This window comes from Emydura macquarii, unplaced genomic scaffold (genome assembly GCF_026122565.2).
Source record: "Emydura macquarii macquarii isolate MOO-44397 ecotype Brisbane River unplaced genomic scaffold, CSIRO-AGI_Emac_v2 contig_480, whole genome shotgun sequence".
Taxonomy (NCBI): domain Eukaryota; kingdom Metazoa; phylum Chordata; order Testudines; family Chelidae; genus Emydura; species Emydura macquarii.
In genome coordinates, this window is record NW_027130617.1 from 16,657,729 (window position 1) to 16,670,878 (window position 13,150).

At 37.1% G+C, this 13,150-nt stretch overlaps 1 protein-coding gene across 2 annotated transcripts in view; it reads left to right on the plus strand.

Annotated features, from left to right (window-relative positions):
- LOC137146929 (vitellogenin-1-like) overlaps window positions 1-13,150 on the plus strand; it is a 43,700-nt gene that overhangs the window by 7,807 nt on the left and 22,743 nt on the right. For both annotated transcript variants that reach the window (XM_067538601.1, XM_067538602.1), the window contains exons 7-19: window positions 1,074-1,224; window positions 1,334-1,491; window positions 1,596-1,761; window positions 2,826-2,951; window positions 4,135-4,353; window positions 6,333-6,550; window positions 6,643-6,740; window positions 10,998-11,122; window positions 11,222-11,323; window positions 11,407-11,526; window positions 11,806-11,995; window positions 12,081-12,174; window positions 12,291-12,476. In XM_067538601.1, coding sequence (XP_067394702.1) covers window positions 1,074-1,224; window positions 1,334-1,491; window positions 1,596-1,761; window positions 2,826-2,951; window positions 4,135-4,353; window positions 6,333-6,550; window positions 6,643-6,740; window positions 10,998-11,122; window positions 11,222-11,323; window positions 11,407-11,526; window positions 11,806-11,995; window positions 12,081-12,174; window positions 12,291-12,476 — 1,953 coding nt within the window. The remainder of the gene's footprint in view (window positions 1-1,073; window positions 1,225-1,333; window positions 1,492-1,595; window positions 1,762-2,825; window positions 2,952-4,134; window positions 4,354-6,332; window positions 6,551-6,642; window positions 6,741-10,997; window positions 11,123-11,221; window positions 11,324-11,406; window positions 11,527-11,805; window positions 11,996-12,080; window positions 12,175-12,290; window positions 12,477-13,150) is intronic.

Sequence of the window (13,150 nt, forward strand, 5' to 3'; positions counted from 1 at the left end):
GAGTGTACATAACATTATACTTCCTGACCCCAATGCCCTTCTAGTAATATTGTATAACTTTTCTGGAGAGGAAAAATGTCTATTGATTATATAGACCCTACTCGTTTGCTCTTATAGGATTGTCTATAGATGAAAATTTTTTGCAAAGATTTTATGAAATTCTTATAGAAACAGTGCATGGAATGTTTTAAAAGATTCCAAAGTAAACATGCCAATTTTCTATAGAGGTATTAGAGACTATTCGGTACAATCATATTTCTACTGGAATGTTCTCAGATGTTCAGTACAAATGCCTAAAAGTATATTGTCCTAAAGGGCCTATTTAAATGTAATTGGCAGGATAGGAAACATCCCTTTAGCCACAAACATGGCAGAGATAAGAAAAGTTTACAAACACTGCTTTTCATTAACACTTCTTGATGTTGAAGGGTGCTGGTTCAGCTCAGTTTGAAAAACTTCCAAAGGTTTGGATGCTTTTCCAAAGTATCTGAACCTCTTTGCTTGAGAACTCAGGTTAGAAATCTCATGAGAACATTTCATCTTATGAAATCACCAGGACATTCTACTTACAGTTGGGTCAGCAATAATTCAAGAAGAGACTGTAACATTTCTTGGTGTATTTCACTTTTTTCACTTCCATTTGAAACCAGAAAGTGTAGAAGTGTGTAAGAACTCTGAGGAGCCTCTAGAAAAGTTTAAAATTCCATGATGATTTCTGATGAAGAATCAAGCCAGTTATTTGTCTGAACTTCAATACACAAATGTACATATAACACGCATTTCCTGTGATCTTATTTATCAGCTCCCCTCCCCACATACATACTCCTCCTGCCCCAGTTTTCAGTTGTCCTTTAATCCCAAAGGGCAGTAAAGTCTAGCTATGATCCTGAGAGGTTCTGAGTATCGGGAGTTGCCAGTACTCTCAGGATCAGTGCATATGTTTCTGAATAACTTTGCCTTTTGATTACAAAACTCTTTTTTGTAAAAGCACATAATTATATTCAGAGCAGAACTTATCTTTATTTTGCATACTGCATCTCGTGATGTTATTTCACTGGGTTTCTCTAATGCAGGCAGAAGCTGGCACTAAGCGATGTGCAAAAACACTCCCCACAAATCCCATCAATAGAATTCCAGAAACGTGGATCACTTCGGTACCATTTTGGCAGTGAATTGCTTCAGCTTCCCATCCAGTTATTCAAAATAAAAAATTTGAAGAGTCAGGTAAAACTTAACTGCTGGAATCAATATTTTTCTGTATGTTGGTGCCAATGCTGTGCTTGTGGGAAAGGGAACATATCTGATCCTGCTGTATATTTTAATTTTCTTGCAGATATTGGAAAACCTGCAGTATCTGGTAGACCACACGCATGAGCGGGTTCCCAGTGATGCTCCATCAAAATTCCTGCGACTTGTACAGCTTTTCCGGGCAGCAAATGAAGATGACTATCAGTTAATTTGGAAACAGTTTTCTAGCCAGCCTGCGTACAGGTAATAGTAATAGTAACTTTAATTCCTAAAACTGTGACTGAAAATCTAAAATTAATGTGTTCAGCTGCAGATCTGGAAAATGATCATTGTCTTTCCTATTGCAGGCGCTTGATTTTGGATATAATTTCTGCCATATCCACTCATACTGCAATCAGGTTCTTCAGGCATAAAATTGAAAGGCAAGAACTCAGTGATTTGGAGGCAGCTCAGGCAGTGCTAGTGTGCCTGCATTTAAGTACACCAACCCGTGATGTGATAGATGAAGCTGTGGTAGGAAACTTTCAATACTCTCTAATCTTTCTTCACCAATTCTAGCATCCATTGTATTTTACTCCTTTGGCAAGATTGCAAAGGCTTTGAAAATACAAAGGTTTTATATCCTCTAGTGAGGTTGAAAAGAGTTTATTTCCTGACTGTGATGGGAGGGTGGGCGCAATCAAAGGGACATAGATGAAGCCAGAATGAAACAGTTGAATATTCTTAAGTGATGTAGTTTAAATGTTGCAAACTGATTTCTGGAATTCTAGTTAGATCAAGATTGGATTTGTAACTGAGGGACCCCACAAAAACTAGACAGTAAGAAATACATGTTTTGCTTTATCATAACTGATTCTCTCAGGATTGTTGTAAATCAAAGTAACTATTCTGAAGTCAAGAGAATTATGCCAGTGTGGAACTGGTGTAAGAGAGAGTAGAATCAGGCTCATTATACAATTTCATACATATTCTGTGGATCAGATTCTGCCCTCAGAGGCATATACTCATTTCCTCTTAATTTCAGTGAGAGCCATGCCTCTAAGAGCAAAATTTGTTCCTCTATGAATGTCAGCAAAGACCACTTATTAGCATGTTCATCTATAGGGCAGAAAGTGATGGATTCAAGTCTGATGTCAGCATTTGATTTCATGCTAAATATTCCCATCAGTCTGAATTATTGGAAGATATTTAGTAACGGTCTTAGTTTTTTGTCCATAAACAAAGAGCATGCCTAGTTTTAGGAATACTATGTGCCCCTCAGTTCTCAGACAGAGTAAAATTCACTTTCCCGACTTGCGTGATTTTTCACCCTTTGGATTACAAGAACCTAATAACCAAATTAAAATCTGGAATATTATTAAAACAACAAATCTGAAATTTCTCAGGGATAACATGTGATCACTATCTGAAATACAGTAAGTCACTGATCAGCTAAGAAGCCATCCTTTCAGGGAATATCGATTGCTATGCATTGTCTTTTCCTGCATGCAGATTTATATAAAATATACATAAATGCAAAATAAAAATTAAAATATTTCTTGCTAGTGGGTGCTAATGTCTAAATATTTTCTCTCTAGCTCCTCCTGAAAAGGATTCATATGCACTCAGGAACTGTACTTCATAGAATTTCCTATCTTGCCTATGGATCATTGGTTCACAAGTACTGCTCCGTTTCAGACTCCTGCCCTGAGCCAGCTCTCCAGGTACACAGCCTGAATTTCTTTTATTCATCTTTTAATGGAAAAATTGAGATTTAGACAATAAAGGTTGGAAGGACAAAACATATAATTATTGACATTTTCATGGCACCTTCTATCTGAGGATCTCAAAATGCTTTATAGTCATTCATTCATGAAGTCCCATGACACCCTTGTATGGTTCTTATAAATACAACCATGTAAGAGATGTACAAACTAAGGAACACAAAAATTAATTCCTTGGCTAAAGTCATGCAGTGAGTCATTTGTAGCGCTAGGAACAGAACTCAGTAATCTTGACTTCCAGTCGTCTACTTAAACCAATACGTTACACTGCCCACTGACAATAATAATATCTAGTTCTTATACAGCACTTTTCACCAATATATCTTAAAGTGCTTTGCAAAGGTGGCGGTAAGTATCATTTTCCCCATTTTGCAGTTCAGCAAATAGAAGCACAAAGACCTAAAATGACATGTACAAGGACACCCAGCAGGCCAAGGGCAGAGCCAGGAAGGGACCCCAACTGTCCTGAATCCCAGTGTAGCACTCTCTCTCCACTAGTCAACACTGCCTCTCAGCTATTTAAGACAAATGTTATTGGGAGATGGGAAGTTTAAAGCAAAGCAAGTGGTCCAACAGGAAATGTTTTATATTTGGATTTGGCTATTAGTATTATCCTGTAAAAGTTTTGAGTTAGATTAATAGAGCAAAAATGTGATATCTTAAAAAAAAAAAAACAAGTTGCTTTTCAGGCCTATCTGATGTATTGATATTATTCGATGATGTTGTGGCTCTTTTCATTCAGTCTTTATGTGTGCAGTCAGAAGAGGTATCTACAGTGCAAGATTTAGTTCTAGCTACACATTCAAAAATAACAGTAGTTTAGACCACAAGTTCAAATCCCGCCCATTGACTAAAAAAATGTTAGGATTTGCTTGCTTTACAAAGAGCAGTATGAAATAGCCTGGTGGTCTCTCTAGAAGTCCATACTACAAAAAAACTTGCCATCCTAGCTGGCAGAGACCAATAAAAGAGACCAATGACACTAAATACAATTGAAAATAATTTCAATAAGTTATTTGAACAAACTAAAAACACTCAGCATGAACCAAGCCTCAGGTGTGGGTAGACAGTAACATGTCTACAGAACGGAATTGCAACTTAAAGCCTCTTTTCGATTTTTCAGCCACTATATGATTTTGCAGCTGAAGCATCCAGCAGGGCCAATGAAGAAGAAATGATCCTGGCCCTGAAGGCTTTTGGGAATGTAGGACATCCAGCCATCTTAAAGCGCATCATGAAGTTTATGCCAGGATATACACCTGGTGCTTCTGCGCTCCCATCCAGGGTTCAAGGTAATGCAGTGATGGCCCTGAGAAACTTGGCCAAGAGAGACCCACGGCGGGTAAGGAAACAAAGAATCCCTCTTTAACGTGCTATAAACTCAACGTGTTGTTTCTGTTTGTTGCAAGACAGGTGTGGCATGCTATACATGTTTCTAGTTGTTTTCTTTAAATTAATTAATTATTAATGAGTGGGAACCTCCAATTCCTTATGACAGTCACCTTCAGTATTTGAGAATGCATGGAATATCTTCGTATAAGGATAAATTCATTGTTCTGTTGTCAGCATTTCCATTTTAAAATCTTATTTTCCAAAGATACATGAAAGATAAGGTTCTGATCAAAGTGTGTTTAGTGCTATTTCAACATTGATATGAGAGAGAACCCACAAAACAAGATTTTTCCAAAGATTTATATTAAATATAGATTAAGTGTCACATCTAATTGTAAATCAGGACCATATCTTAGATAGATATTGCTATCTCATAGATATTGGAGATTTGAATCCTAATTATGAATCTATAGGTATTGTGTGTGTTTAAGCCATAAATGGAACTTTTATTAAATGTGACTTTTTTCTCTCAGTTAGATTATGATCAGGCAGCCCAAAATAGTCTCTTATTCCACATTTCTGGTTTTACTGCTCTTCTCACCTGAAAACAGTCTTTTTCTAAACCAGAAACCTTATTGTTTTCAAGTTTTATTTATGTTCAAGATTCCTTTTTAATCACTCACTGTGGAATATTGTTCTTTTCTTTTTTCCTTTTTTAAACAAAAAATAAATTATCTGGTTTTAATTAATCGTTATGTTAGCTGAATTCATGCATCCCACTGAGGCATTATCGGAGCTTCTATTATACCCAATTTTTTGTATATGTTGTCTTGATCCCATATATTGGCTCCAGGGTAAGCCACTCCAGATTGGGTTTTTTAAGCAGAAAAATAAGGAAACAGCTGCTCGGCTGCATGCAATATATAAGCACGGGGAAGGGGGGATGTTGAACCATGGTTTCTTCAGAGGAAAAGAAAAAGCTGCTTTGGTGTTTCAAAACAGTACTGTGGCTATGAGTCCTGTCCCCCTGAGCCCAGCATTCCTCATGTGGCCCAGGTAGTTATTTCATTATATACACTATGCACTTCTTGGAAAAACCTAATCTGAAGCATTTTAATGAAACAATGTGATCCTAGGTTTCTAGTTTACTACACACCCAGATTTTTACTAATTGGTCCTACCAAGTGGTCTTTCATTTTATTGCTTAATTTGAAATAGTCCTGTATGTTTGTAAACATTTGCATCCTTGTAGTTATCTTTCTCCTAACATTTACTAATCCACATCACTGAATTATCCTTGGGTCAGTTAGAGCTTGATCCAAAGCCCATTGAAGTGTTTCAAACCAAGCCCTTACACTGCACAGCATAGATGCTATTCAGTACTAAGTATTATACAGACCAGACTATATTTGTTCACATATACCAATGTGCAATTTAATTTGTTGTGTAAACTTGAGGTGGCTGGATGAAAATCTACAAGTACCTAAGTGGAGAAGAGGTTTCTGATAGTATAGGACTACTTAGTCTAGCAGACAAAATAGATCCATTGGTTGGAAGTTAAAGCTAGACCATTCAGACTAGAAATAAAGGCACACGGAGGGTAATTAACCATTGGAAAAACTTACAAGGTAGGTGGTGGATTCTTCATGACTTGAAGTTTTTAGACCAAGACTGACTAGCTTTTTAAAAGAATTGCTTTAGCTCAAACAGAAGCTCTGGGTTTCATGCTAAAAGTATTGGGTGAGGTTCTTTGGCCCCATGTTATGCAGGCGGTCAGACTAGATGGTCATAATGATCCCTTCTCAAATTAAAGTTATGAACTTTGTTGCCACATTACTTTCAAGAATTAAACGGAAAAAATAAAGAATGGATTTTATTTATAACATAAGACTTGTCTACAATTGTGGTAAAGGGGGAGGGGGAAAGATGAATAGTTAGTTGCAAATATTCAAACATACAGTAACTTAAAATTCTATTTATTATTTTCAGATACAAGATATTACCCTTGAGTTGTTCCTAAACCACAAGATTAATCCTGAAATCCGAATGTTCGCTGCCTTTGTTCTGCTTGAAACCAAACCAGATCTTCCTGTCTTGGTGACTTTAGCTAATGCTATGCTAAAAGAACCTAGCATGCAAGTGGCAAGTTTCATATTTACTTCCCTGAGGGCTCTGGGCAGAAGTTCAGCTCCGGATCTCCAAGTCTTGTAAGGCCAATACATGTTATTTCTCCAACAGAAAAAATTGCTGCAAACTGCAGTTGAGATGTTAATATGGTACAATTCATTGAATCTTTCAGGGCTTCTGCCTGCAGAATAGCTATCAAAATACTCAGCCCCAAACTTGACAGACCTGGTTATCGATTCAGCAAAGTTTTCCGCTTTAGTTATTTTAGAGGTAAGACTCCGATTTCTCCATCTAATATTAATCACCTGTACGCTTTGAAACAAAATACATGTAAGTTAAGGGGGGAGGGTGAAATCATACAAGCTATGAAGCCAGGTTTACTCATAGAATCCTGAACTGTTTGTCAGTTGCATATTGTACCTGCAAATTCTTCTATCCTCAGGAATATAACACCACATCTAAGGATCTTCCCTTTAAATGGGTTTATATCCCTGTGTCATTTACGCTGTACACAGTCAACCTAATATAGCTTCCATGACAAGCAAGGAACAATGCAGACATGGGCCAAGTTTTCAAACCATAGTTGAGCACCAAAACTAACATTTAGGTACCTGAATAAAAGTGGTCTGATTCCTAAAAGCGCTGAGCACTCACAACTTCCCTGAATTCAAATGGAGCTGTGAATATTCAACACTTCTGAAAATAGGTGCCCATCTTTAAGCATCCAAGTCTGAAAATGAAAAGATAAAAATATTTGCTTTTCCCATGAACAACTAACTCAACATCCAGAGCTTTGCTTGCACTCTCAAATCCTTAATTCTCCTGTACAATACTCATCCTATGCATTGGATCCTACCGATATCCCATTCCTACCCATGCAAATTGCATGTGCAGATCAAAGGCAGTGTATGGCCATTACTTGTATGAAGAGAGAGGACCAGATAAGAAGACAGATGTTTGCTCAGCCAAACTACAGTCATTTTTATGCAAGTTATATTTTACAATAGTGATTATTTAAGTGGGTCCCCCATTCAAATGACCATGACAACCTCAACAATTTGGCATAAATTGCTGGCAGACTAGGAGGATTATATCTATAAACACTGTCCCTTTGTATATGCCATTTGTGCATAAGAACTCTTGGGTGTTTTTAACACTTTTGTAAACTCATCAGGATATTTAAAACTACTTTTGTAAGAAACCATGAAAAATGAGCCCTTGAACCATTCTAAACCTGCAGTGCCAAATGTAGATGTACTTTTTTATTATTATTATTTTTACAAAGCCTTGGTAGATCTTGTTATTGCTCTGCCTTTATTTCATGGATTTTACATGACCATTTAATCTGCTCTACAATGAAAATAAGTATAGTACATACCACAGTGACCACAGTAATATATGATACATATGCTTGCTACCTTGGAGACACAGAGGGAGACAGAGTGCCTGAAGAAATACAATCACTAATATGTGCTATGTGAACTTTTGTACCTTTTAAAATGCATTCAGGGAAATATACATTTTCCAGTAATAAGCAGATACATGTTTCTAGTTTTAGGCACTAATTTCCTCATCTTGTTTTTGCCTTTAAAATGCAATTTGTGAGCAGACACATTGCAGGACAGAAAGGTGCAATAAGTGTGGGGTGGCTGGTGGGGGTGTTCTGTAGGGGTGGATTCATTTTTTTATGGTTGTGGCCAGTAACTGCAGTAAAATCAGTGAATGCTACTACTTTATCAAATAAATACAGATGTTACGGGTTTGCTGAGACAGTGAATTTAATGTACAAACCTTTCAATTCTGGAGACTGGGGACTGCCTTCTTTTCTCACAAATGCTAATTTTATATTTAGATAACTCAATTGGCTCAAATAGACTCAGTCTGATATTATGTTGGAGTAAGTGAGAGGAGAATTCAGCCCCTCTCTTTCCGATTGGATTTACCACGAGCAGGTCACAGGTGAAAAGCATTCCAGTAACTTCAACCTACAGGAGTTACCATAGTGACCGTAGTAATGCGGCATCTAGTATTATGCTAGATGCAGACAGATGCTCTGAGTACCACAGATGCTTATGGTGGCAAATGCTGAGTTTTTAATTACATCCATTATATGTCCATGGAAAATAACACTATGTGCCAGACTTTGCCACCCCTTATGATGCTGAGTAATACCTTACTCCTTGAGTAATCCCATTGATTTCAGTGGCACTACTCAGGGAGTAAAGTACTACTCAGGAATAAGGATGGCAAGATCTGGAAATAAATACTCTAGAAATTATTACAGAATTAAATGAAACACATTTATTAATATTTTTAGGATTTCTTTTTCAAAAATTGTTTTTTGTCAGCACTGTGTTTTCCATCAGCCTCTCATTCTTCCTCAAGATATGCCATCTAGTCAGAAATATTTAGATGTTGCCATAGCTCTCCAGATATAATAGCTATAGTGCATCATCTGACTGTGGCAACATGATTTTCAATTTGTAAATATTGATAAATATTTCTCAGAACACTAAAAATATTTGATGCTCAAGGTGTATGAGTTACTGACACACACTGATGGAAAATGCCCATGCTCTCTTCAAGTTAATATATTTTGGGGAATCATTTAATAATTTATAAGCAACACTTCTAGTTAAGTGTCAGGAACAATGTTTGAATTAACTACTAGTTTTCATAGCCTAGAATGTAGATAATATTCACCTGTAACATACTGGCTATGTGTCATGTCCCACATCAGTGGCTGATTCATATAAAGGGTGAAAGTCTACTAATGCTACTAGCTCATGAAGCCAGTATGAAGTTGTGAAGATTTGTGTTTCTGATGTAGAAAGTCTCAAAGTCACTTCCTAGTGGGTGGCCCAATGTGGGTTCATTGCACACCAAAATGGCTTCTCTTGGCTGTATTGGGGACAGTGTGAAAATGTTAGCTCCTGCAGTCATAGTTTGTTGCCTCCAGCCCTTTCTCCATTAGATTTCTATGTTATGTAATGGAATTGCAGCAATATGGGATCTCAGTAAAGTTTATGCAACAAATTATATTGCACTGAAACACTTTATGAAGCTCAGGGCTGCACAGGAGTCTAGTTATGTGTAAGAGGGTGAAAGTAACTGTAGTAAAATGTATTTTAGAGGTCAGAGTGCTGTATTGATTTAGTAGTAATATTAGAAAGCCATAAAGGCACACAGTGTTGTTGTTGCCGTGTTGATCCCAGGATATTAGAGATACAAGGTGGGTGAGGTAATATCTTTTATTGGACCAACTTTTGTTGGTGAAGGAGACAAACTTTCAAGCTACACAAAGCTCTTCAGGTCTGAAGGCCAGCTCTGTGTAGCTCAAAATCTTCACCAACAGAAGTTGATCCAATAAACAATATTACCTCACCCACCTTGTTTCTCTACTACATGTACACAGTGCTTTTCAAACATACAAAAAGATGACATCAGTGCCACAGAAGACGTATATTCTGAATACTGATAAGGTTACATAGTTGTGAAACAAATTATATTCCTGGCTGATCCTTCCATTTTAGCTAAATTATTCATGGGAATTTAACCACACTCCTTTCCTTAAAGTTAATGAAAGGGAGAGGGGAGAGCCTAAGTCCTCCATCAGAAATATAGTTCCTAATGTCCATATAACTCACTTCTGCAACATCACTAAAGTTATAGGGCTGGATCCAAGGAGGTATAGCAGGGATGCCCAGCTGTGTGCTATGCTGATTCTCATGTGTGGTTTTAGGCTTCAGCAGCAACAAGACTAAGTTTTCTTAGAGGAACCTTGAGGCTGCTTTCAGACAACACCGGGAGACTGGACTGTACAAAGCTGCTCCAAGATCAAGGGAGTGCAAAGATGAGTTTTAAATCATCTTAGCCCAGCATCATCTGACATGTGTTCTGTGCAGGTTAACCATACCCTAGGATCACTGTGTATGATAAACCTAAAGAACAGGAAATACATATAAATTACATGGCTCTGTATTTACTTGATCGTTAACAATTACTGAGTAATGAGTGCAACTTCATATAAGGAGTTATAACATTTATAACTAGATGTGTTTAACTGCCTTAGAGTAATTTGGGAAATACATCTTCACCTCACCATCTGTCCTTATAGGACATCTATATCACTTTCCCTGAACAGTTAGCAAAGGATAGCAAATCTGTTTCAATTCCAGATCCCCTTGGTCAAGTTACATTGAATGATGTCTTGTAAGTGCATCTCATAAGCCAATATTACAGAATCTGACCGGATGTAAATGATATAGCATAAGCAATTGAAAAAAAAAATAGCCTAATTGCTATGCAACAAGCAGGGGAGTTGTAATTTTGTCCATTAATAGTTCATATATGCAGAATATTCTGTTTATGACAGTTTTATTACATCAGTTTTATGACTGGGATTTTTGGCCTCTCTCATGCTGTATTGCTCATTTCATGCAATTAGTAAATTAATACTGTCTGCACTTGGTGGTTTTAAAAACTAACTGAGCTTGCGTTTTACTGTATATTTTCCTTTCTCCTTAGAGTCTCTTATGACTGGAATTGCAGCCCAATTTGTGGCACTGAATAATGTAGGCAGCATATTCCCATTAATTACAGTGTCCAAATCCAGGGCTCATTTCGTTGGACGCATTGCTGAACCCTTGGAGGTAAATGGGCGTTCCCACAATTTTTCTCTGATTAGTATCACAATGTTTTTATTCCCTCACATACTCCTTTTTTCCCTTATGTTTTACTTCTCTACACAGGTGGGTCTGGCAACTCAAAAACTGCAGGAGCTATTAGCAAAAAGAAACCTACCTGACAGTGATTCTGACAGTGCATTTGATGTGAGGGAAGTTCTGAAAACGGTATGTTCACAGGAAAAAATGCAGTTAGGGGTTAATGCTAGCAATGCTACGAACATTCTAACAAACTTCTTCTTGTCACACAGCTCTCTGACTGGAAGGCACTGCCTAGTGATAAACCTTTGGCATCAGGCTACATGAAGATGTTTGGGCAAGAAATTCTCTTTGGTGAACTTGATAAGAATTCCATCCAAACTCTATTGCAGGTAGCTCTTTGATAGCACCATCAGACACATGATCAAAAGGCTTAAATACTGTTTCTCTTTTTCTCTTTCTCCTTTTTTTTTTTTTTTTTTTTTTTTTTTTTAATAACGTTACACTCAAGATGTTTTGCTGTAAGGATTTGATCATGTACAATAAGTTCAAACTTTGATCAACAGTAGTTATTATCACTGCTGGCAGACTTTCTCCTGGAGCATAATTTGTGGCATGGACTGTGATATTCAAGTTCTACTTATTTAAACAGGGCAAAATTATAATTGCAGGCATTGTATGGACCAGAAGAAAAAATTCCCTCAATAAAGAAACTCATAAATAATCTTCAAAGTGGTGTAGGGACCCAGTGGTCGAAAGCTTTGTTGTCTGCAGAAGTCCGTCACATTGTGCCTACGTGTATTGGATTCCCAATGGAGACAAGCTTGTATCATGCTTCTTTCACAAATGTTGCAGGAAATGGTAAGGCAAATTGAAAATCTAGTGGTATGCAGGACTGAAAGATGCTTTTTACACAGATTCATATTCTTTTTTTTCTTTATAATAGTTCAAACACAGATTTCACCAACTCCAAGTTCCGATTTCAGACTGGCTGACTTACTTAATGCCAATATTAAAGTGCGATCTAAGGTGACCCTAAGGTAACATTTAGTATAAAATTAAATCATCATATTTTCAAATGCACAGGACAGTTGTAAATATCTGTCAGCTGTTTACTGTAGGCATGTAACTTCACCATGTCATTCTAATTTTTCAGCATGGTCAAGGACATGATCTTTGTAATGGGAATTAATACACATCTATTCCAAGCTGGATTGGAAGCACATGCTAAAGCGAATGTAAATCTCCCTCTGAATGTTGCTGCTACTGTGAATATTAAGGATAAGAATTTCAAATTTGAAGTCCCACCTTGCAGCCAGGAAACTGATGTCATTACTCTAAGGTAAGCTGCCTCAGTTTTATGACTGGGATTTCTGAACTTTCTCATATCATGTTGTATCAGTCATATTATGATGCTTCTGATGATAATGGCATAATTTGTTTATTATAGACTGAATGCATAATTTATTTATTATAGACTGAATGCCTTGAATCAAAATTATGCTTAAATAAATGCCATGTCTCTCCAGTGGTCTTCACTTGCTTTTCTCTTTCAAATCACTTTTAGGCACAAACTGTTTATAACATTCATTGAATCGTTTTTTCTCTCAAATAACTACACCATATATATGTATTAAAACGTTTGCATTTGAAAGCACTAGGTTAATTTCAGCAGAATGAACCCCATCAATTGCTAACCACACACACACGCGCATGCACACACACACACACACACACACACACACACATTTAGTGTTTTAAAATTGTACAGCATTCGGCATTTTGTATGTTTTTATCTGATTTTCCTGTGGTGGACATTTGATCTTCTTGCCAGATAGGCCTACTTGATTTACTATCATTGCATGAAACTGCAAAACACTCTGGAAAACTATTCCAGCCAGATGCCAAAGAAGCAAAAACAGATGAAAATACAAGCACAGAGAGGGGCAGGGGAATAAAAAGAGAGTGTCCATGGAATCAAAGCAGTAGACCAAAGCTTAGGAAAATCTTCACACA